General features: G+C 42.2%; 1 protein-coding gene across 1 annotated transcript in view; it reads left to right on the top strand.

Moving 5' to 3' along the window:
* Positions 1–24,001, top strand: part of CABLES1 (Cdk5 and Abl enzyme substrate 1) — a 73,464-nt gene extending 49,463 nt beyond the window's left edge. Inside the window, exons 5-10 of the mRNA XM_030444677.1 lie at positions 8,294–8,393; positions 9,885–10,041; positions 10,801–10,904; positions 20,647–20,753; positions 21,687–21,894; positions 23,463–24,001. Coding sequence (XP_030300537.1) covers positions 8,294–8,393; positions 9,885–10,041; positions 10,801–10,904; positions 20,647–20,753; positions 21,687–21,894; positions 23,463–23,603 — 817 coding nt within the window. The 3' untranslated portion in view covers positions 23,604–24,001. The remainder of the gene's footprint in view (positions 1–8,293; positions 8,394–9,884; positions 10,042–10,800; positions 10,905–20,646; positions 20,754–21,686; positions 21,895–23,462) is intronic.
* The last annotated feature ends 1,384 nt before the right edge of the window (positions 24,002–25,385 follow it).

A 25,385-nucleotide genomic window follows, 5' to 3' on the forward strand; every position in this document is an offset into this window, starting at 1 on the left:
GTAATGAACAGAAATAATCGCTAGAATTTTCTGTCCTCAGAATTTTCTCTGCACCTTGTATCTGACAGAAACCTAATGCTTTCCTTTGCAGTACTTTTGCGCAAAGGAAAAGGAGAGAATTAATACCAAATTGACAAATATTTTGAGGTGTGTTATCTCCTGATGGAGTCACTGAGAGGCAGGTACTTTTGTGGATCTGAGCCAGAAATTGAACTCTCTGGGTCTGACTGCATTACTATTGCCAGCATCTTTGCTGGTGGTGTGCAGACAGTCACAGCTTCACCTGTTTCCATGTCCAAGAGTAGGGTAATGGGCAGGACCAGAACTTGCTTTTTGTCCTCCATCTAGACCATCAGATGGGCTGTGAGTACAGACATAGCCAGGTGAAAGCAATGTAAGGAAGGCTATACTGGTGCAGATGTACTGAGCATATTGCTTGCTGGCTTCCCTTGGTCCCCCAGTGTCCTTGGGCGCTACAGGACCCTGCCCAGGGTGTAGTGGTGACTGAGGGCAGTGATGGGAAGGTTGCTCTGTACTGAAAGCATTGTAACAGTGTTATTGCCTCTGTTATTAAATTAACAGACACACAAACCCATGATCATACCAGGCTAGTCTGAATGCTTGGCTTTGAGTATATTTCTATGACATACAAAGTCACTCTGTGGTGCACGGCTTAGAAGAGGCAACCCAACTGCTAGTGGTGGTATTGTAGGATTGCTCTTAGTTGCTAATCTTGTGTGTTGAAAAACTTCATGACTAAAGGGTTTTCATGATCTGAATTTTTCTGTGGAACAAAATCTAGCTCACCCATGAAACACACATGCAGTTACTACACAGAGATTTTGTAGTGAAGTTTACAAATGAAATAAATGTGTGACAAAATGCAGCAGTGACTGCTGAACATTTTTTTCCACTGTAGAGAGATACTTGTGCTTTATAAAAATTGTTTCTCCTCTCCTTTTTCACCATTCACTGATGTTATACTATGGATCATGTTGACACCCCAGTACTCTTTAATAATACTTAAAATTTTAAGCATCATATGTAATGGTATGATAATACTATTCTTCAAGTTCCTCTTTCTTATTTAAAAGATATACTCCAAAAGATGTAAGAGCTGCTTTGTGAAGGGTATTGAAACTGGATTTCTGGCTCAGTATCCACTTTATATCTTCTTTGCAGGAGATGAATGAATAGTTCTTCAGAATAGTTCTTCATATAGTTCTTCAGAAGGGCTTAAAATGGGAGGTAATGCCAGTTACTAGAGGTGCACCTTGTGCAACCTCTGAGCTGCTGTGGCACACACCTTCCTTGTCAAAGGTTGTCATGGTAGAAGCTCACAGCAAGTGGAGCTGAGCCTTGTTGCTCTTCCTCTTCTTGGACAGGGGAAGATGCCTCAGGTCACCAGAAAATAGTTGTCCCATGACAGAGGCACTCAGCACATGCACACACACACGTTCATGGACCTTCTCTGGGCCTTCAGAGGGGATTCATGTCACAGCAGACCAAAGAGAGGAGCCGTTTGCAGATAGATTAAACACGACTGGAAGGAATTATTCATTTGGAGATGGTCTTTAGATGGTTTGAGGTGACTTGGATTTCAGCCCTTTGAGACAGGAGATGGGGATCAGACACAGCAGGTATTAACCCTTTAGCCATTAGTCAGGTCATCCTTCAGTTGTCAGAGTCATTACACATGTCCCCAGACAGGAACTGGTACAGCCAGGCTCTCCCTTGCAGCCAGCACAGGGAAGGTGCTGCAGGTGTCTGCTCACCACAGTCCCCAGCAGTGTCCATGCAAGGGAGCTCTGCAGACCCTCCATGTGGCACCAGCCAGGATGGAGAAGGACCAGGTACAGCTCTGCCCCCAGGTAGCTGACTTGGAAAAGGCAGATTTCCTGGGCAAGGGAAGAAGAGGACACATTCTCTGTGGCTTGCCTGCTCTTGGAGCTTTTCTGGGCACCCTTTCAACTTCCAAGGAGATGGCAGTCCCCATGGATGTTGTTGGAGTCACTCCATGTGTCCTGCAGGACATGGTCCAGTTCTGGGCCCCTCAGTTCAGGAAGGAGATTGAGGTGCTGGGGCAGGTCCAGAGAAGAGCAATGAGGCTGTGAAGGGATCCAGCACAAGTCCTGTGAGGAAGGGCTGAGGGATCTGGGGGTGTTCAGTCTGGAGAAGGCGAGGCTCAGAGGAGACCTCATCACTCTCTACAACTCCCTGAAAGGAGATTGGAACCAGGGGGGGGGTCGGTCTCTTCCCCCAAGCAGCTCCCAGTAAGACAAGAGGGCATGGACTTAAGCTCTGCCAGGGGAGGTTTAGGTTGGATATTAGGAACAAATTCTTTACAGAGAGGGTGATCAGGCATTTGAATGGGCTGCCCAGGGAGGTGGTGGGTTTTCCATCCCCAGAGGTTTTTAAGAAGAGTCTGATGTGGCACTCAGTGCCGTGGTCTGGTAACTACAGTGGTGGTGGATTAAGGGTTGAACTTGATGATATCAGAGGTCCTTTCCAACCTGGCTGATTCTGTGGTGGCCTGCAGAAAGGCTCTGCATATGCTTGCAGCCAACTGAGAGCAATCCAGTTCTCCATTTCTCATTAGTATTTTAGGGTGCCTTAGCTTTTTCAAAAAAAGAGATGGCAGTGTATGTCTGTCACTGTTAGAAGTGTAATAAAGGAGAAAGCAGGTACCGTGTTGTCTTTCCCCCCAGGAAAATAAGTTAGTGCAATTATTTGGGTTTATAGTTCAGTTGGGTTGTGGGCTTATTTTTTCTTTGGCGTGCATCATTGTGGTTACTAATCTAAAAACATGGTTTTGAAAAGGGACTCTTTAGTCTTGTTTTTGCTAATGGCAAAAAAACATTCACAGACTGAAATCATACCTATTCTGATGATATTTTATTTCGTGATGTTGTAAGAACCTTTTAAGAGCTTCCAAGTTCCTGTGAATTCCTTCCCATGAATATAGAGGATGTGGGGAGGGAGAGCTGCTAGTGTTGTGAGGATGCAACACTGCTAGTCCTACATTCAGCTCTTGGGCACAGAGCTCACAAGGGCTGACTGCCAGAGGAGCTAGAGGTGATGAGCACAGGACAGAAAATCCAGAGCATCAGATAGAGTGTGTCCTTATAAAACCAATTCACCTCATTTTTTTATTCTTCATGGCAGTGAATTCATTAAGTGGTTGGAAACTTACTGCAAAAGGCATAGCTGCTGAATATTGCTGTCTTGACAAGAATATAGGTATTCATCTGACTGAACTTGCCTCCAGTTAAGGGAAATAATGCAATATGAGTAATGGAATGGATTCAAGCCCAGGTAGCAAACCATTCTTCTGAAGTAAAGCAGCAACTAGCTAGATAAAACCAATTTGTGTCCCTCTTAGCAATGCTGCAAACCAGCTTCATCCTGTTTCTAAAGATAAATCATGACTGAACTTAACTTTTAATCTCACTAAGTGCTGGCCAGAACTCTAAGGAGTTCAGTAATGCTGCCAGCAAGAGGTTTTCAATACCATCACCCTAAATAACAAGTAGCCACAATGATCAGTGGGCCCATAGGTCAAGCATTCCTAGAGGTCTTTGTTACCTCAGCTCTGAAATCTTTGTTTCGTCTCCCGTGTTTAAACTGGGTGAGAAAGTTGAATGCAAAATGAGGCAAAAAGAAGCATTTAGATGAGGTTGTCTTGCACACCTCAACCCTGCTGTCAGTCATTTGCCAGGTCAGGTAACAAGCACTGCAGTGAGTGTGGAAAATAGGGGAATATTTACAGGAAAAAGGAGACCATCTAAATTGCTGTAAGGGTAGTAGCAATAAGCACAGAGCAGAGCAGGATACCCCATTATGTCCTTCAGACCTGTTACCAAGTTCTTGCTATTCTTCCCCAGCTGATTTTTGTATGCAAGGCAACTGTGATAAAATCATCACTCTCTAGTCCTATTCCTGATAAGTCATTCTGTAGGCCTATCTGTTTTTAGCCCATAAAAGGGAAACTGAAATATCCCTGCTTCTCTTTCCCACTGCCCATCTTGCCGTGTTCTCTCAAATTGAACAAAAAACCAAAACCAAGTCCATAATAGCTTTACAGAAAGAAACATAAATCTAGGTGGTTTTTTTCCACAACAGGACAGTTCAAAACCAATCATCTTGTGTATGAATTTTATAGAGCCACCATTGCTTATTTTTGTGAGTTGTCTTGTTCCCTTTAGACTGAAATTAGGCAATGAATCTCCAAAAGCTAATAGGTTTAAATTTGTGTTTAACACAAAGAGTGAAAAAGGATACTGGCCCATTAGAACCATCTTTCCAGGAGTTTTTCCACCCCCTCTCCCTGTGAATTGCCACTGGAGTTGTTGTTCTAGCGACACTGATGACAATTAGGATCTGAAAGCTCTTGATCAATTAAAGCAGGCAGTCTTTGGCCAGGGGAGGTCTCCTGATGTAGTGACTGGCAGTGCATCTTTTCCAAAGCTGTCATTGTCCTTGTCTCTATAAACAGATGATAAATAGAAATTACTTACAGTGATGAATAAGAATGGTGTGCTTTCTTGATGTCTTCATGAACCACTTTTGCTTTTAGGATATTCTCAACAGTCAGGAATCACTGAGCATAAAATATAGACACAAAAGGCTTACATCTCTAAGTAACAATTACCAGATTCCTCTTTGCAAAAAGCAGAAGGCTTTTTCATGTATCTAGAAGTCTATTTAATATTTAATGGACTCCTGAATTATTCACAGGTTAAAGTGTTCAGCTCTTGCTGTCATTTAAAGAGCAAGTGCCCAGCAGGAGTCTTGCGTGGAGCTTTGTAGAGCACGTCAAAGCATAACATTTGTATCACTAAAGAAATGTTATACCTCCAAAGGTAATAGCATCCAATTCATATTATGTTAATCCAGGCCTGACAAATAAAAGACACAGTGAGATCTCTTGTGTTGATTCTTATGTACCTGCTCAGGAAAACTTTTCACCATCCCACAAGAAGTTTGGGATTCTTAAGTCTCTGTTCAGGAAAATCTGTGAGCTCTAATAGATGAGAAAATGTTTTGGTTTTTTGTTTTTGTTTTTTTCTTTTTTTCTTGCAGTCCTGGATAAATAAAATAATACACATAGTTTTGAGTGTAGTTTGTAACACTGTTGAGCTTTCTCAAACTGATATTTATGAATAGAATATCTACAGCCTGGCATTGATATAAATCAGGGTAACTCCCCAAACTTTCTCAGAAAGTAAGATCCAATTTCTTGCCTCCTAAGGAAATATCATCCCTGACTTTGTCATTTTCTCAAGCTTTCCCTGCTCAGATAAAGTGAAGGTAGTAAAATTAGGTTCCCAAGATTTATTTTTTTTTCCTTTCGATGCCTGCTGGAATCCCTTGAAAACTTCATTAGAGAGCACTAATGGAAAATAAAACAGGGAAATAAAAACTGAAGAAGAGGGGGAAGGAAGTTTTCTTCATTTAAAAACCTCTTTGTCAAGAACTTTCTTTCCTACTCTGCCTTTTGTAAGAACCTTTTACTACTGGATCCTGGTTTGTGCAGTTCCTCAGTCCCATCGGTAATCTAAATAACTGAAACACACTGAAAGCTTGACTATTTTTTGGTTTTTAATATGTGAAGTGCCTGTCCTCCATACACATGTGCCCTGCAGGGCCTACTGACCATAGTGCCACATGAGGACTTGGTGGTGATGGTTGGCAGCCCTGGTGCATTGGCTGTACCCAAACAACCAAGCACAACTCATCTCCTTGAAGGAGAAGGAGAAGGAGAAGGAGAAGGAGAAGGAGAAGGAGAAGGAGAAGGAGAAGGAGAAGGAGAAGGAGAAGGAGAAGGAGAAGGAGAAGGAGAAGGAGAAGGAGAAGGAGAAGGAGAAAGAAGGAGAAGGAGAAGGAGAAGAAGGAGAAGGAGAAGGAGAAGGAGAAGGAGAAGGAGAAGGAGAAGGAGAAGGAGAAGGAGAAGGAGAAGGAGAAGGAGAAGGAGAAGGAGAAGGAGAAGGAGAAGGAGAAGGAGAAGGAGAAGGAGAAGCACCTCCCAGCTCTTCCCTAGGTGCTCTTGGGATTTTGGGGGGATGGGGAGGAAGCAGCTGTGTTGGTGCACCCCTCAGCAGCAGGGTTGAAGCCCTTAGTCAGCAAGAGCTTTTCTGAGGTGTTCATGAGCTTTTGTCTGAGATAGGAAGGAGGGAAAGAACTCAAAGCTTGTCCTGTAAAAACTTGACTAGCTTGCTGCTGATTGCAGTACTTGGGAAATCAAAAAGGACACAATAAAGTCATGTAGCAGTTTCCTTTCAGTTACTCACCAAGATCTTTTACCACTGAGAGGACGATGTGTATAAGCTAGGATGATCTTTTCTGCTTATATGCTGATAAGAAACTATGCACTATTTAGTACTGATTTTCTTCAAAATAACGAGTTTAACTCTCTGGTCTATGGTCAGACTTGTCTCTGAACAGTAGTATTTCAAAGCACTCTTTTATAACACAAACACTCATACACTACTTAGAAATACAGAGCATATGTAGAGGAGGGAGAGACCCTGAACAGCCAGCCCTTGCAAAACACGTAGGACGAGGGAGGATGACTGCAGTGTTATTTACAAGGTCCTGAAGGTAGAATCCTCTGTAGAAACATGAGAAAGATGAGAAAACTGAGGTAGTAATGTCCATTGATTTTTAGCTAGTGTTCATGAATCATTCCCATGTGTGCTCACACAAGCCAGCTGATCTGGACCCAGGGCATCAATTTCTTTTTGGCCCTCAGAGCTGCCTTTTTAAAAAAACAAAACAAAACAAAACAACCCAACCCTGCTATGCTGACTCTTCAAGGGGATCTGGATTTTCTCTTGATGACTTCCAGGGTTATCTACCCTTGTGTGGTAATTGCATAGAGAAAGCATTTGTTTTCAAAGTTGTTACACCATTATTTCTTAATCTGTGAGGTTTTCTGAGTGGAAGGAAACTAAACTGTTCTGATATAATTTCAGGTAATTCAGATACTTGTTTTCATTTTTGGGTTTGGGGGCTTCCTCAGGTTGTGTGTTTGTTTCATAGATAAGACCTGCTGACGTGTTTACTATTTGGCATTTATCTCTATGAGAAACAGTTCCTTTAAGCACATTCTGTACGAGAGTAGAGAGGCTAATCCCATGCCTCTGATAGAGGGTTATTTTTACATAATTATTTATCTAGGCCCTCAGTAACATGATATCAGGAAACAAGAATGATAGTGTGACACTGTGCTAAGTGGACCCCAATCAAGAATCTAAGAGGACTTTTTGGGGATTAGAAACTTGATACAGTCTTTCTCTTTGTCACAGAAGTTTCTTTTCCAGCTGATAGGCATGTTGGTTTTTTCCAGCAGTAAAATACATGATACTGGGGAGTCACCAATTGCCATATTTCAGAGAAATAAAACGAGTTGGAAAGGGAAGACAAGGAAGCAGAGTGTGCAGAGACACAGTAGGAGATAGCCCAGCCCATCTGCATTCGGGTGAAGAGCCTGGAGGGCTTCTCCCTGAAGCCTCAGTGTCAGCATCTCTCACACACAGATTTTTAAGCACATATTTGGACTTCAGTGGAAATAAGCCAGGAAAATATTGTGAGATAAATATCCTGGAGTTGTACACAGCTGTCATTTGTGGAGCACAGATTTGCTCATAGTTTTTTTTTACCTTTTGATTGTGAGGCTAAAGCATGGGATGCAGCCTAGTTGTCTCAGGTGTCTCCTTTACCTCCAAGTCTAAGATGCCAAATGGGCCAGTCCTTTAGAAATAAATCTTAAGGCAATCCTGAGGCAATGGAGACCTGGGTTTCTCCTGCTGGCCTCCAGTGGGAAGGTCACTGGGTTTTGGATATTCTCCTGCTCACAAAGGAGCAGGAATCCCTCCCAGGGGTTTTCATGGGCAATTATCTCTTCCAACAGCACAGGGGGATGTGGGTGTGTACTCTGAGAGTGTCTGTCTACTGGATACATGGTCAATCAAGTTAGATTGTTAGATCTCACCTGAAGCCTAAATGACATCCAGTTCCTTCCCATTGCTGTGTTCTGTCACAGGCACCCAATGATGGGCAACCTTGCCCTGCATCATGGGTGTGGTATGAGGTATAACCTAGAACAAACTGAGGGTTTACTCTGTACTGTATTATAGACAGCACAAGTGCTGCCTGTAGGAAAAGTTTCCTGGTTGGTGCTTTTTATTGGTGTTTTTGGATTAATCTTCTATACCTTATTTCAGCGTATGGTTGGAAGGTGAACAAGGTGTGTGTACTAAGAGCTGTTTCTGCTCTGGTTTCTGTTCCCCAGGGATATGAAGTTGGATGGTGGACGGCAGTGCCATTCTACTGGAGTGTGTCTGAAAGAGATAATTGGTCTTGAAGGTGTGGAGCTTGGAGCGGATGGGAAGGTGGGGATGCTGCAGTTCCTACTCCCTTAGATTTTATGTAGTAAGGAAACAAATGGCTTAACTAACAACAAGCACAGATACAAAAATAAATTAACATGTGCAGCGTAACACAGTAGTTAAAGCACAGTATGTGCAAACTGAAATTGAAGAGGACTGGCCAAGCTGTCAATGCAAACAACTCTTTTTCCTTGTAATTTGCCTGTGGCAACAGCAGGGCCTGTAAAGCGTTACTGAATCGTGCAGACTCCCCCTGGCTCTTAACAAGAAGCATCACTGCAGAGTGTATTGTTGGGGGCTTGAAAATAATTTCTGGTTAGAGTTGTATGCTGTAAATCTGTTTACTCTCAATTCAACTCCCTGAAATAAATTTTGCTGAACAGTATATTTTTCCAAAGGGCAGGAAGGCAGTAGTAAAAATCTGATGAGTATTTCAAAATCCCAGAGCACGTTCATTTAAACAGAATATGCAATTATGAATCTTTAGGGAAAGTTGCCTATTTTAAATGAATACATGGAGGAGAGACAATTCTGACTGTAAATGAAAATACATTTTGCTGAAAGACTTGTTTTACGTTTTATAGTTCAGTTTACCCAGTCTGCTCTCATTTATGGATTTAAAGACCCTATGTCAGTGCTGCTACACATGATTTGCTCACCTAATCAGGTGTCAGGCCAAACCACAGGCTGTAAATTCCTGAGGACAATCTGTTTGTTTATAAATAAATGAAAGCTCACATGATTTATTTGATACCTGTTTTGACCTCCTCAAAAAACAGTCCAGGCTCTGAGACTAATTTTTTTTTCTTCAACATAATGTTATTTTTGGAAAATAAACCTTTGAGAAGCAAGGCGTAGTCTGTTCCTGGCCGAGGGTACTAGCAATGAACTGGTCCACTCTAAAAATAATTTTGTCACAAGTTATTCATTCACACTTGGTCCATGTTGGGAAGTAGTAAATCATCTCCCACAGCCATTGGTGTAAAATGCTATCTCACAACACCCAGAAGACTCTGCCAGGCAAAATTCTAAAGGAGAAAAATACTGGGGAAAATGCTTAAGCTTATCAGCGTTCAAGTGATTTGCCTCTGGCTGCTCTGTGCTGAGGGATCCATACAGATTATGAAGTTTCAGTAAAGAAGCAGCTGAAACCTGCTACAGAGAAGGCCTACTGAAAAAAATGACCAAATTGACATATTTTTAAATCTGACCCTTGAGTGGGCTTTCATAAATCCGGTGTATTAGACCTTCTCTGTCTGTGTTTGTGGTGTTGTTGAAGAATTAATGCCTTTTCAAAAGCTTTTTTTTTTTTAATGGATAAACTGACTGCACTGAAGCAAATGTAGGTGACTGGTGTTTATTCATCTGTGGGTAACAACTAAATCCAGAAAATCCCCCACTAATTTGGCTTCCCTTGCTTCTAGTTGGGATGCACCAAAAGCATCACACTGTAGCCGAGCTGATAGTAACTCTCTGTTCTGAATTTCTTTTTAGACTGTTTCTTATACACAGTTCCTATTTCCCACCAATGCTCTGGGAACTCGGAGAAACACGATAGACTCCACCTCATCCTTCTCCCAATTTCGCAATGCAAGCCATCGTAGCCTTTCTTTGGCAAGAGCTAACAGCACCCAGGGGAGCATTGATGCAGGTAACTTCTCAAGAAGCTCGTTTTAATATCATTGCATAGGCTGGTGATAGACAGCTATTGTGAAGGATGGACATAAGTCATGTTTTAGCCCCTGTGTTTTGCTTAAATTCAGCAAAATACAGTTTTGTGTTGGGGGTGAAACAGAGCTCGTTCCCTGTTTGTTTAGCAAAGCTGGTTTAAAGATGATGGAAAGTTATGAAAAGAAGAATGATGACACTCGGCGTGCTTCCTCCTGTCACTGGCAATGTTTGCTCCTCCAGCATCTGCCTCATCATTACCTTCCTTTGCTATGGAAAATTTACAGGGGCAACATGGTAGTGATAAGCTGACAGTGTAAATTATACTCGTGACCTTTATTAGGCTGGAAGGGGCTGTGTTTGCAAAACCAGGCACAAACCATAAGCCAAAGCACTATATGCTTAAGATAATTTGGCATGTTAAATGAAACAAATCAAAACATCTGCATAAACAGAACCTGTTGCTGGGAATAGAAGTCACTGTGGAGCTTCATATAATTTTGCAGTTCTCTAAGCCCTAAATTCACATTTGCCAGGTAATTCACAAGATGTGGTCCCCTCTATATCTTTGCAAATTGTTTTAGTAGAAATGTCAAGATTGAGAGAAGTCTTCTGACTCTTTCAAAAATCTTGCATGAAGATCATCCTGTGCTTTATCTGTGAACACATTTGCCAGTTACATTAAGTCCAGAGATTTGTTGATGTAATGAGTCCCTTTATTATATTTACTATTGTTTTATAGGCAGTGACCTGGGAGACTTTGTTGAATATGACCCAAATCTTTTAGATGATCCCCAATGGCCATGTGGCAAACATAAGCGGGTTTTAATATTTCCTTCATATATGGTAAGTGATATGCAAAATTATGTGTGACACAGATAAATTTTGGTAACAGTATTTTGAAGGCTGAGGTTACATTTGGCTGTATTTTTAAAAGATTTTTTTTTTTAATCTACTAATAACAGCTGTTTGGAATGCTTTGTTCTAAATGACAGTTACTTACCAGGACATGTAAAAACAAACTCATGGAGGTATTACAAAAGTAAACTCTTTTATTACTGCTGTATTTCATAAAGCTTTAGATGAAAGGCTTGTTTGAACAATGCTTTCATTCTCTCACATTCAGAGGAAAATTCATACTTCCTTTAATTGGCATCCATTACAAAATAAGAGGATGCCCACTAGGGTTTTTCTGAAGTCATGAAGCTGCATTGTGTTTTGATGCTTATCGTTCACTCCTCAGAACAGTGTTTCAGTGTCTAGTGGAGCCTTTGTTTCCCAGATATTTATTTCACCATGGGATAGTCCTTCCTTTAATTGCAGCAATTACAAGCAGAGCCTGCATGTTTTTCACTATATCCAAGCCTGTAACAATACAGACACATAACTGTTCCTTGAACTGTACTTTAACTCGATGTTTTCTGTGGTGGGAGACTTCCATAGCCTTTTCTTCTTTTGCAGCAAATCTGTAGACTTTGGTGTGCTATTTTGGTGCAAGATGCAGTGCTGTTGTATGCATGTGACCACAGCTCTGGGTGAAATACACATCCAAAGTAGTAGCAGGCTTCAGGGGAAAGTGGGGGGTTTTATTTGTTTTTCTTCCCAAAGTGGTGAACTAGTACTCTTACCTATATAAAAATAGAATAGGATTTGAAACACTGAGGTCTTCTCTTAGCTTGAAACAGAAATATGATTTAAGAAACTATTAATGCATTTAAATATGCAGGCATCAAAGGTTCTTTTCTGCCCCCCACCCTGGTGTCTGTTTGATAATAGGGCTCTTTGGTGCTCCTTCCTCAAAATAAATGGATTTTACGTGTTCCTTGTAGACTGACACTTATCTCCTCGCTGTCAGGAGCATTCTACCTGTTGCACAGAAAGGCTTAATCGAGCTCTGAGGCTGTGTTTGTACCAAATTTTCAAGTGGGAAGTCCTGTATGTCCTCTCCTTACTTTTAGCCAGTTTTATTTCCAGGGTTGGCAGGTCATTTTTGGCTGCCAACCTACCAAGTGGCAACCTTTCATAGCAGGGAAAATACTTGTTAGGTTTTGAGATGGTTATTGTCATGGACAGGAAACTGTCTTCCCTCAAAATGAGAGACATTAAATGGCATCCAAAGTGAACATATCTTTAGCAGTCATGGTTGTGTTTCCAGCCTTATGCAGGCTGCAAATGGGCACCAGGCAATCTGAGTCTTGCAGGACTCTCACCTGAGTTCTTAATTCCCTTATGAACTTGGTGCTGAGATGGACACAGTTGGGCAAGTCCAAATAGGACAGCCAGGATAGCATCCTGCAGGCGAGGCCCCCAAGGATCAGGGGTGGGTGTTCAGTACTCTTCTTTTCCATATGCTGGTTAACCACAACATTTTGAGGTATTTTTATTGCAATAAGGAGCCTAGTGGGGATTTCCACTGAGGCAGAGGTCTGATTATGTGCTGTGAAGATGAAAAATAGGCTTCAAGGGCAATTGTTAAAATCAATGTTACTGTTTGTCTAGAGGATAGCTGGGTTGACAGGAGTCTCCCTGTTTTCTCATTTTCTTTAGGAGTTAATTACTGCTGTGTATGGAAAAACACCTTATTTTACATTTGGGGGATTTTTTTTTTTTCCTGAATTTGCCTTCCAGCTGTCACTTCTTTAGCACTGCCTGAGGGTCTGCAGCACTCAGGTCTCCCTCTGTGAAGGCAGCCACTAATCTTAAGAAAGGCCTGGAGGACATTAAGTGCTGTGTTTCTTTTGTTGGTGGGAATAACTAGCACATGCCAAGAGCTTGCTTGTCCAAGGCTTTTGCCTGCCCTTGGTTGAAGCAGGAAACCAAAGAGTGGGTGGTTGTTCCTCATGGCTTGGCTGAGAAATCTGGGACTGGTGCTTCTTTCAGACATGAGAAGGGAGGAAAGGTAGTGTCAGAGTGTCCTGGGAGCTCGTGACTTAAATAGGATTTTGCAGCTTGGAGGCAAGGAGGGCACATACGTCAGGCTGATGCATATAGGCCATATTGGCTATGGAGGAGACTTTCCTCACATCCATATTTGACTTTCCAGGTTCAGCTGGCATTCCCCATCCCTGCATTCACATCAGTGTGAACAGGAGCATAACAGGCTGTAATTTCAAGTCATTTTCTTCACTAAATATAAAAACTGGTGTATGCTGCAGTTAAATTGCATTCTGAGGCCAGCAAGAAGCCTGTGGGTTTTTCTCCTGACCCTGCAAGGCCAGGGTGGCACTGGCAGACCTCTGCCAAATGACCGCAGAGCTGTAAAGCTGCTGCACACAGATTGAAACCAGTCTCTGGGTCCTGAGCAGAATATAGCTGTAATTACTGCCTCTCACAAGTGCCAGAGCAGCTGAGAGAGGCTCTGATGTCAGCACCCAGCATTTTGTTGTGTGTGGAGAGCTGCAGCTTGTAATTAAAGTTTCATTACTTGGCCAGCATTTAGCATTAATGCTTTGGCAGCTGCAAGCTTGTAAGTATTTCCCCTCCGCCCCTTATGGGTGTCAGAGGAATTAATGGGGGGAAGGTGTGCGGGAGGAATGTGAACAGTGTGGACAAGCAAGGCTGGATGCTGGGCTGTGGAATAGGGCTGCATGGACTGAAATTACTCCTGGGAACCTGGCTTCTGCTTTGCAGGGCAGGATTTCTCCACTGCTAAAACTCTGTGGAGTTCAGTGTGAATGCTGCATCAGTAAACACTGCAGGCTTTATCCTGAGGCACAGGACAGGCAAAATGTGTGGTCCTGCTTGGATTTTACCCTGAAACACGTGCAATTAGCACTCAAGCATATGCAACGTGCAGCTCCCTACCATTTTTGTGAAGCCTGAGTTTCCACTGACGTTGATTTTATAGTCTTGCAACTTTACTGAGCTGAATTAGTCCTGACTTGCAGGGGTTTTTAAATTTTAACTGGAAGTCCTCAGCTGTCAGATAGCTGTGGGGAAGGAAAAGTGCTTTCAGTTTCGTCTTTTTTTACAGCGAAGTTCTTAGCTTGACCAGGTTTATACTTCCCTGTTACATTTCTAAATGTAATACCCACAAACAGCCTGTTAGGAGATGATTCTGAAAAAGCAGTTCAGTACTTTCCCAGCAGAAATTCTATGGCTTCTCTTAATTGTGTTAGTCATATTTAAATCCTGGTCTAGCCAGGAGAAATTATTTTGCTTTGTGTTCCCTTTGTGGAGGAGTCTACAATCTCTACCACAATATAAACAGTAAGAGGTAGAAGAATTTCTTGCTGGGGGGCGGGGGAGGAGGGAAGCATCATGTCATGGTTAACAGATGTCTTCCTGGCTGATACTGCTAAAACAGGAATTCTTGCAGATTCTTAAATCTCCCTAGAATGGGAACTTTATCTTCCAGACAGAGCAGTAATTTCTGTGCTCGAGTCTCATGTTGACCAGGGTACATCCAAACTTGCCAGTGCCTCCTTCCATACTTGCCAGCAGAAAGGCACTTCCCAAGGTGGAAACTCACCTTGAGACAGACAGGCAGCTGACCCCCACTGTCCTGCTTTTGATGGCAACACAGAAATGCAGGAATGTCTTCAGCTGGTTGCTCTGCACTGCAAGAACTTGCAGCAAAGGAAGAAAAGCCCTCATCACTAGCATCTTGACTTTGAGTGACCCTTCTGTAATAACATCCTTGAATATCCATCCATCAGTGCCCAAGGCATATACTTTGAAATCAATTCAGGTACTTAACTACAATTTCACTTCATTGGTTTAATTTTTGCAAAATTAATTGACATCTCTACACCACTAATAAAAGAAAATTTAAAAAGCATGTTGCAGAAGTTTGCAGTACCCTTAGAGTGGGCTGAACATCAGTCGATGTTTGCCAGGTACTGCGCTAGTGTTGAGCACAGCCAGGCTGCATTAATAAGTATTAGTCCTCCAGTGTGATTTTAATAGAACTGCTTGCTGCCTTGGCCATGTAGTCTAACAAAAGCTCTGCATGATGATATAGCACATTTAGTCTTGCACACCCCACCCCCTTCTCTCTTTCACAAGGAGCATCAAGGTCGGGAGTATTCTGCTGCAGCCCATGTCCCTTGGTGCCATCACCCTGTTCTTTGAGCCTCTTCTCTAGCTGAAAATTAAGTATCTCCAATCTGCTTTTTTATCAGGTGCAACCTTGTACCTCAAAGTCTCAGGCAGCAGAGGATCACAGAGGTGATACATATTCATGTTTAAACCCTGTGATCTATGCATTTGATGCTACCTTTGGCTAAGACTCAAATAAGCAGTTATTTTGTAACAGTGAAGCACTGTATAAATTCATCATTATTCCACTGTGTTAACCACGTAAAATAAACTGGTGCTATTCCATGTACTTTAATTCAAAGAGAGAGTTTTGAGATTATTTGTATTGTGAAATTAAAAATCTTTCCTTTCAACATCTTTGAATGTTAATTTATTTTTAACAACAGAAACATCTTCTTTTAGTCTTCCTTTTCCTTTTTAACCTACTTCTTATAAATAAGGAATCACTTCCATTTTCCATCACCATTTTAAGCCTCCACACTATCAAGATTTCTGATACAAATGCATTTTCAGCCATAAGTATAGGAATTAGTTTACTGACAGTTTATAGCTACTTAGCTGGTCACCTATGGCATGCATTAAGGTGTCCAGAAAGTGCATTGTCATTTGTTTCTTTCCATTTGTTCTGTGGTTGAGAAGTTGCCAATGACCTAGCAAAAGTTTGCTAAGGGCATCAGTCTTCTGTCTGCTCTCTGTGAAGTAGATTTGTCAGGGGTACATAATAACCACAGGTGAAGAGAGTCTACTATAAATCTTTTGTTTTCTTCACCTATTTTATTCTGATTTTCTTCTTAGGCAGGAGATAGAGGCATACAAAGCTAAAACATCTTTTACTGGTAGTGTACCAAAACAGGATTTGTTTTCAACAATATTTCATCTTGCCAGTCTTTCCAACCATTTCAGGCATCCTCCCTCCTCTCATATTTATGAAACTATATACACAGCTTTCCTATGAGAAAGCAGCTGCTTGAAAACACATGTAACACACAAGCTAACCTTCAAGTTCAAAACTGCCAGCCATGCAAAAAGTGTGCAGAACCCAGGCTTTGACCAAAGCATTCATCACATTGTCCAGGCATCTGTCAGCTACCATATATCAAGGCTTTTATTTGTCTTGTGCAGCTTCCATCGCCGAACTAAAATATACACATACAGATTTGTATACAGAGAATGTGAATGGAGCTCACTCCTGAAAGAGTTCTGCTGAATACTGAAGTGAAATGTTTTGTGCAAATAAGCTGTGAGAAACAAGACAGACGTTTCTGGATGACAGAAGTTACAAACATTTGAGATTAGAGTATGAAAGAGACAATTTGGTAGTTCCCAGTGCTTTGCTCATGTGTCTGATAGCTCTAGGAGTGCAGACTCTTAAGCCTCTGGATGCTTTACTTTAAATAAAACTACAAAAAAAAAAAGAAAAAGCATTATGTCTAAGTAAGAATGTGTGCTTAGAAAAATTCTATGCTTCTTTTACAGAAATATTTGCAAACCCTTTGCAAAGTTTTGGGGATCAGTGTTGAATGGTGCTTCTATATGGGCAATACCATAATTGTTCCAGACAGACAAAAATCCACACCATTTACAGTCATGTCTTCTCCTCAATATAGCAGCTTCATTTGGGACTCATGGGCAACTTGAGTGCAATGAAATGGCCTAAAACAGAAGAGGAGTGTAAATACTGAGCAGAGAACAGGCAGTGAAGGACAGCATTAGGTCAGGTCCCACCATATAAGATCCCTGATGATTCCTATGGGTCACTGAGCCACTGCAGAGGATTCTTCCACTCCATCCCTCATGGACAGGGACAGAGGCAGGGGCTTGATGCTCAGTGCTGAGCTGTTTTGTGGGGTGTAGGAGATGCCCTGGGCAGAATGAGGTTTGAGGACTAGGATTCCTATATAGCCTCATGGGTGCTGTGCCACAGCCACAGCACGACACTGAGAGGGGTGCTTGGGTACCTGGTCAGGAACAGTTAAATGGGGTAACTGGTCTGATCACTCAAAAGACACTAACTCATCATTGCTTTTAAATTACCTGTCAACTTTCTGGGGTTTTTTTGTCACCTGTTTCTCTGATGGACAGGTTCCTACATGCTTACATCTCTATAGCCACCAGCCAGGCAAATAGCATCCACTACTTAGACAAAGTTGGGCTTCTGCAGCAGCTAGAGGGAAAAAAGAAAAAAGTTGCACAATTCCTTTTCTTGAGAATAAGGGCAGTTCACTGAGCTCTCCAGCATGGCACTGACAAGATGAGACAGCTGCCTTAAAGCCAGTGTGTTCAAACATGCTGCTGTTACCCTGTTACATGAATCAAAACCAGCACACACCAGCTTTCATCTGTATTTCATTATTGTGATTTATATCATAGAGACTGTTGTCTCTCAGGAAGCAACAGCATTTGGAGTTGGGGAGAGGGGAGATTCTTATCAACAGGAGAAAACTGACAAATCTCTGTTTAAAAATAGCTGTACCTCCTCACCATTTTCAGTTTTAAGCTGTCTGCTGACTCTTTAAGCCTCTAAATGCTTCACTCTAAATAAAGTTTTAAAAAAAAAAAAAAAAAAAAAAAAAAGCTTTTCTCCTTCTAAAAAGAATTTAGCTGAATTCTGGCAAACCTCCTGGGGGTTGGAGGAGTCCCAGGTAAAACAGATGGTGCCTGCAGAGTGGTCATGGGGAGAGGTGCAGCCCTGGGGACTGGTGCTCTGGTGTTGCTGTGTTGCACAGCCTGGGGCTCCCTCCTCCTCCAAGCAGTTGTCACAAGAGATGGGGTCCTGTCAACACTACCTTGTTGGAGGTGAAAACACCTGAAACTTATGCTGTCTGGCATAATTTCTACACAGCTGAGTCTGGAGGATGCTTGGACCCTCTTTGGCTGCCATGCCTTCTCTGCAGCAAAGTGGTTTCTGTAGTGCTGGCAAAGGGTTGTACTTGATTGTGTCCTCCTCTGTGCAAGGGAAGATGATTACCTAGAGAGGTGCAAAAGCAAGTCTGCCAGAAAAAAACTGTGATCACTTTGAGGGAGATAATTAAGATAGAACCAAGGAGCTCTGTGGTAATGGAGAACAAACAATGGGGAGTTAGGTTTTCAGTGAAGCATGAAATAAGGTGTCATGTAGCTTTGCACAGTAGCACCGAGCCTATTCTTTCTAGGATTGCCCAAGACAACCAAAAAATGCTGGTATTAACTAAAACAATCTTTGGATTTAATAGTGTGTAGCCTCTATGTGCTCAGTGTCTCTTGACTGTAAGTGACATGGACCGATGCTTCTGTACTTTGAGTAGCAGGTGGCACTGCTCTAAATTATGTTATGTGTCTTGTTTTAATCATCCTCGTTTGGCAGCACTAAGAGGAACCCTCTTAATAACACATGAAACTCCCAACGTATCTTTGTGTCTGAAGCTCCCAATTTGCTGATGATCCTCTGACAAGGAGAGTAAGGATGAGGCAGGCAGGCAGCAATGTCCCAGGAAAGAAAGGAGAGGAGGAGTTGGTAAGGTCCTAAATCCATGGCCTCACAGATGCTTGCACGTCTCCTCCTGAGCTCAGCAAAATGAAAAGAAGGCAAACCCACACATTCAGTTAAAGCCTTTCCCTCCAGCCCCACTTAGGGGAAGGCTTCTCCTGCCTTTCTTTTCCTCTCTTCTTTCTATTCAGGCATGGCAGCATGTGGCCTGCCTCAGCATCCAGCTGCTGTGTCAGGCTTGGTGACATTGCAGGGTCTGCCTGGGGCTGCACTCCAGCTCTTCCACACTCCTGCAGGGCAACAGGGATGACTGAAGAAGGTTCCCTCAAAACTGGCAGCTTTCTGTAACAGGGCTGAATTTCCTCAAGAAATTGCCCCTTTATTCAGCAAACTGACTGCTGCCTAACATGTAACTGCATTGGAGCGGGCCTGCAAGCATTAGAAAATAGCAGACAGCTGCTGGGTGTGATATGCATAGTAGAATTACCTGCCAGGATGTAGGGGAGCAATTTATCTGGACAGGTAATGCTTCTCACACTGCAAATCAGATAGCAGAATGGCCCACATTTTAAAATGTGTTTGACCTAACAACACCCGATAGCAAAAGAAGTTTGGTTTTCTTCCTCTCTGTTTCAGGATTTTTCCCTCAGTACTGCTGTGCACTATTCAGGAAAACACATGCTCTGCTTTCTTATAAATTCTTACAGTTATCCATTCTTTCTGTACTGTAGCTTCTAAATAAAGTGCAGGAAAAGTTACATGTGTCTCACTGCCCTTCATGCTCATTTTGGATCTAGACAGGAACATCAAATAACAGTTGTTGTCTGATTGCTCTCCAGAGCTATTATGCTCTCTTTTCCCTGAGCCTTTCCATGTACTGTTTTATTAATGAATAAAAAACTCCCAAGCATACACAGCCTGTTTTTTTCGCTGATTCCTGTGAGGATATAATACAGCGAGGCTCCATCTTCTATATAGACACAACATGTAGCAGTGTGTTTTGCATGCCTATTTCCACCTCTTGTTGTCCAGCTTTAACAGTCCTTTGCCATAATACAGGCTAACCATAAACACAGATCAGAAGGGAGTTAGAAGTTATTTTACTGGAAGGAGAATGCACTGCTCCTGCAGACTGCTTCTCTCCCACTGCCCATGCTTGAAGCTGTCCTGGGGACCAAGTTGTCCCCTTGCAACCCAAGGTGGGGCTCTTCTCTTCTTCTGTCCAAAGGGCAGAACAGCCAAAGCCAGGAAGAGATTTGGCACATTCCCAAAATAAAGGTTGGTTAACAAAGGTTGGTTCAGGTGATATATTTTGCCCACCTGAATGGTGATGGAGGATTTGGGTAAAATGCTTCCTGAATGGAGACTGAAGGAATGAGGGAGACACTGCACATCCATAGGTGTGAGCTCTGACACTGGTAGTACTAGCTGAGAGGACCCTCTCCTACTTAAGGAAATTCTTGAGGTTATGACAAAAAGGAATAGCAAGCTTGATGCAAAGGAAATAGACTTTACTTTGTTGCCCTAACTCAATATTTTTTTGTGTACAACTGCCTAGCTTATAACAATATTACTTGCACATGACTGAATGACCTGCCATGTAGGCTAATTACCTATTTTATCACAAATGTATGCTGTGGCAGTCAGAAATTTGTACCACCAGTTCCATTGAAGAATCATTTTGAGAGAAACTCAGTATGTTTCAGAACTGCATGGAGATATGCACACAAAATCTGTTCATCAAACCAGTCATTGCGATGACTTTTTTTGGTTTACCAAGACTTCTTAGCTAGGTTTTATCCACCCACATTTAGCTTAAACTCAGTCTTAGTGATAGTTGGAGGATTCCTCAAGGTATGTGTTTTTGGGGGCTTGTGCTGAACAGTCTTCTCAGATTTCAGATCACTTGTTCTGATGGAGCAGTCACTAACAAATTGTTGCCTTAACTCACACTTAATTTTCTCCTCTATTGGAAGCACTGGAACTGAGTGGCACTTGGGTACTGTTTCTTGCTTTTGGGAACTGTGATATCTCATTTGTTACAAAATAAAAGAGAAATTTTCTCTTGACCATGTGTTACAGACAACAGTCATAGACTACGTGAAGCCATCAGATCTCAAGAAAGACATGAATGAGACCTTCAAGGAGAAGTTCCCTCACATCAAGTTAACCCTCAGTAAAATAAGGAGGTAGGTTGCAAAGTTTGTCAAGGCTGCAAGGTGATGCAGCTGTCTCACATTTCAGATGAGTTGCTGCTGTGCATGAGGGGAAGCACTGCACTGATGGATCTTGCCAGAGCAGTGACCAGCAGAGGTGCAGAATAAGTCAGATGATTGCTTTGATCAGTGGAGTGAGTAAACAAGGTAGGGGAATGTACAAACACTCACCACTCAGGTGTCGAACTCAGCATCTAATGGGATAAGGATGCGAATTGGGCATGCACTATACCAAAATATCCAGAAAAGTAACAGAGCAGTCTCTAAGCTGGTGGCACTTAGCTTAAAAGGAGACTGAGGAAAGAGAAACCCTGACTTTTGTGCCCTGCCCTGACAGCATGGCCAGAAGCAAAGCAAGTAGTCAGCTTCACATCAAAGTCATAGTGTTTCGTCACTGTTTCCAGTGTAGCAGGCTAGACATATTGCTTCACTGAAGTTATGAGAATTTCAGTTGACTGAAGGGGCCAGCAGGATACTGAGTTTTGTTGCTCTGTAACCAAACAATGCTGCAGTACGTGGAAAGGCTGTTGGTTTGGATTTGACCAACCATAACCCAGCAGCAAAGCTGTCTACAGAGCACAAGCAATCGAGCTGTTCTTACTAAATAAATTGCATGCAGCTTAAGACCTCTGATGAAATACTGTTACTAAAAATGCCAAAGCTTTTCAGTTGCTTTTGTAGTCTGACATAACTGTCTACTGGGGGCATTGAGGGGGAAGGGTGAGGTCAAAATGTGCCATGAAATGCATCCAAAACAGAGCATTAAGATACCTTCTCAGTAGGTTACATTTCCCTTTCCCCCTCCATTTGACTAAGCAAGAACCTCTGAAAGGGTGACTCTTAGGGTAAAGTGAGGAATGCTTTAGAATGCAGTTCACAGCATACTTGTCTGATCTCTTTACTCAGCTTGAAGAGAGAAATGCGCAAGCTTGCTCAAGAAGAATGTGGTTTTGAAGAGCCCACAGTGGCAATGGCCTTTGTCTACTTTGAGAAGCTCGCTCTCAAGGGGAAGCTGAACAAGCAGAACAGAAAGCTTTGTGCTGGAGCCTGTGTCCTTTTAGCAGCCAAAATTGGCAGTGACCTCAGAAAACATGAAGTCAAGCATCTTATAGATGTATGTATCCATAGGTTTCCAGTGTTCCTTCTGCATGAAGTGCCCGGGTGCAAGCCTGCTCTCCTCTGGGTTTCCAGCTGTACAGCCATCTAAATACCCTTTTTTGTTATTCATCTATGTGGAAGCAGTACAGAGGCATGGGAATGAATGTGTTTTAAGATCCTGGTGTCAGATACTATGAGTCTGAATGCTATCTGACCACTGTTCTATCAATACCAGTCAGAAGTTAACCTTCAGAATATTCATTTGGCTTTTAATTCTCTTTTTGAAAGGGTCAATAAGGACTCTCCTTTGAGAGGTAAATGCAGATACTAATTTCAGACAGAGTCTAATAGGCTACCAAATTAAAATTTCTGACATTAAATTAAGCTTTTGGGCATGAAAACCTCAAGAACTGTTCCCATTAGAATACCTCAACACCTCACCCTATTTTTTTTTTTTAATAGAGGAAGATGTTTGGTCTTCTGCCCACTCCATATGAAACAGCTAACAGTGTTTTCTCTATATGAAGGAGTTAACAGTGTAAAATCTGAGTGTTGTTCCGTAATCCATTTACAATCACTGAGATACCAGTCTGATTTAACACTACAGAAAGTTAAAGCAGGTAGCTGGGTACTTGCTTGTAACCAATTCATTCAAGTTTGTGAGATGTGGAAACCTGGCTGGGGGACAGACCTGGACTCATGCCCTTGTGCCACAGTCACAGATCTAGGCTGATGGTCAGTTTGTTAGAAAGCCCTCTGAATAATGAGGGGAAAAAAAAAAAAATCACATTGAGCTTTTCTGTAGACCCGGTAGGCAGAGAAATAGCAAGCCAGGAAGATTATAAGAAGAGAACAGGGAAGGTGGGAGGGGTAGGGGAAATAGTCCTGAACAGCTGTTTGCCTACTTGTAGCATCCAAATCCAGTGAAAACAGCAGAGCAGATGGGAGATTTAGTACATTACAGCGAAAAGCCAGCTATGAAACCCATCTCATGCCTTTTGAGGATAGTAGCTTCTGTTACTCACTGCCCTTACAGTTTTTGCAGATGACACCTTCTGCCTCTGAGGTATTCAGATCAAATATCCCTAATTGTAGCAGAAATAATTTCCCTAATAGGGTGTTGTAACAGTCTGATACTGAAAGGAAAATCAGTGATTTTGTGAGGAACTTTTGTGAGGAAATTTGTGAGCAGTTATGAGATGCATGTTTTCCATAACACGAGTGATTCTGATGTTTGCATGAAGGCAGGAGCTTCCTCTTCCTGCAGTGGTCATCACTATGATCATTAGAAAACCTATCTGCTGGAGACAGAAGGAGTGAAATGACAAACATGTCAGAAATAGCATGGCTGGCTGGGCTTTTTATGTTCACCTTCACAGTAAGGAGTCAGTACATCCACTTCATCCTGGTCTCATTTTCTAAAGCGAGTGCCATGCAGGTCTAGCAGGGCAGAGGTTTAATGACAGCAGCAAGTGTGTTTTGAATAATGTCACCTATGAGAATCACAGAAAGAAAGCACTACGAACTTAAAGCCTCGCTCAAAGGGACTTCTAACTATTTTTTTTTCCTTGTCTGTCATTGCAGAAACTGGAAGAGAAGTTCCGTCTGAACAGGCGGGAGCTGATCGCCTTCGAGTTCCCGGTGCTGGTGGCCTTGGAGTTTGCTCTCCACCTTCCTGAGCATGAAGTGATGCCACACTACAGACGCTTGGTGCAGAACTCCTAGCACTGGCTGCCCTCTGGGGAAGGGGCTCCCGACTGTTCCCTCTTGGCTCTCCTGAGCTGCAGTTACTACTGGAAAATGCAAAATCAAGACTCCTAACTCTTCACTCTCACCCCGAGACCATTTTTTTTCTGGCAACATACAGGAAACACTGCGTCGACGTGAGACTCTCAGCTCTGACAGATTTACCTGTTGTTACTTTCTCACTACAGGTGGAGACTGAGCTGTTGGTAAATAGTTAGCTGAAATGGGGTGGTGATTGACCCTGTCTGTGGGGACTACAGCTTTAAAAGTAGGCAAAAAGTAGAAGGGCAGCCTCCACAGCCACCCCTCTGACCCGTCACACAAACCCTGGAAGCCCACGTGAGTGCATTCTCATAGCGCTTTTTCTACAGACCTGCTGCAACTTCCCAGTGGACTTCGTACCCGTTGTGAAAAAGCTTTTAAAGAGGATTATCTTCACTGTGTCAAAAAGAATGTGCCAATCTATTTTTGTATCAGCAATTGAAAGTGCACTTTTTCCTGTGGGGTGTTTGTGTGTGTATCCGTGTGTGTGCGCGTGTGCGACGCCGAACTGATCTCAGTCCAGGTGGTTGGCTTAGCTGTTTCTGAGTGTATCAATTACTGATGGCAAAGATCAAGGTGACCTTACGTGTTTACTTCTTGAAAAAACATAACTACTGGAAAAGTGGTAAATGGGATCATTTGGGGACACTTGGCTTTTTTATTCTCTGATCTTTCCCAACATTGTACCTTTGAAAGGATTACACTACTACTACTACTACTACTACTCCAAGAGAAGGATCAGCAACTGACCTTAAGTTTTCAGTCATGTTTGTGATAAAGATGAAAGCATTGGTATGATTTCCATGTCATGTTTTTTAAAAATATCTTGTGTTAAGCCACATGCATATTTTTAACCTTCGCACTTTTCCCACTGTGGAGATGGTTAGACTTGCACTCTGTAGTGTTGTATTTCTGTGCTCTATGTTAGAGTGCGTAATAAGCACATTTATTGTGCTGTATCTTAAAACAGTGTTTTATTAAAATTTAAAAAAAAAAAAAAAAAAAAAAAAAGAGTAAAAAAGAGTAGGGCTCAGCAGTATATCAGGTGTCTTAAAGCTCCAACAGCAGGGGCATCAGCTATTGTTAAAGCTTTTGGTTTTTAACTAGAATTGACTGTGCAAACCCTAAAATCAGCACCCATTGAAGTTAAAGGTCCAGTTCCTTTAGATGGTTCAGCACTGGAGTTTTACAGCAAATTTCTTGCAGTTTCCCTGGTTCTGACTAGACACCCAGAAACCTGAAGGGTTTCATCTGAGCTCCCTGATGCTAAATACACACTAAGCTAGTGCTGTGCTTATGGACATTGTTCACTTGCTGTCATCCTGTGGGATTACACCCTTGTCCAACCTTCTCCTGTGCTGGTTCACTTCATAAGCCTTGCCCTTGACATGCCCCACACGGATCCAGTAAAGTCAAATGCTTACATTTATGGTTTTTAATTAAAAAAAAACAAAACCCACACCATAAAAATCTCAAGTGTGAGATTTTTAGCTGAAGCCTTACCTCTCTTAAGTTTGGGAGTGCTTGCTCAGAGTATGGAAAGGGCTTGTGAGCAGAACGTATAGAAGTGGGACATACCGGAGGATGTAAACACACTAATGCTTACTTTCTTTTGCTCTAAACTTTAATCAGGTTTTTTTTTTATTTCCTTCAGTTAGGCCAGGAAACATCCACTTTCTTTACCTGCTTTGACTCCTTTAAATTCTAGTCTGAAAAATG

The sequence above is a fragment of the Calypte anna genome, chromosome 2, assembly GCF_003957555.1.
Source record: "Calypte anna isolate BGI_N300 chromosome 2, bCalAnn1_v1.p, whole genome shotgun sequence".
In the NCBI taxonomy this organism is placed as follows: Eukaryota; Metazoa; Chordata; class Aves; order Apodiformes; family Trochilidae; genus Calypte; species Calypte anna.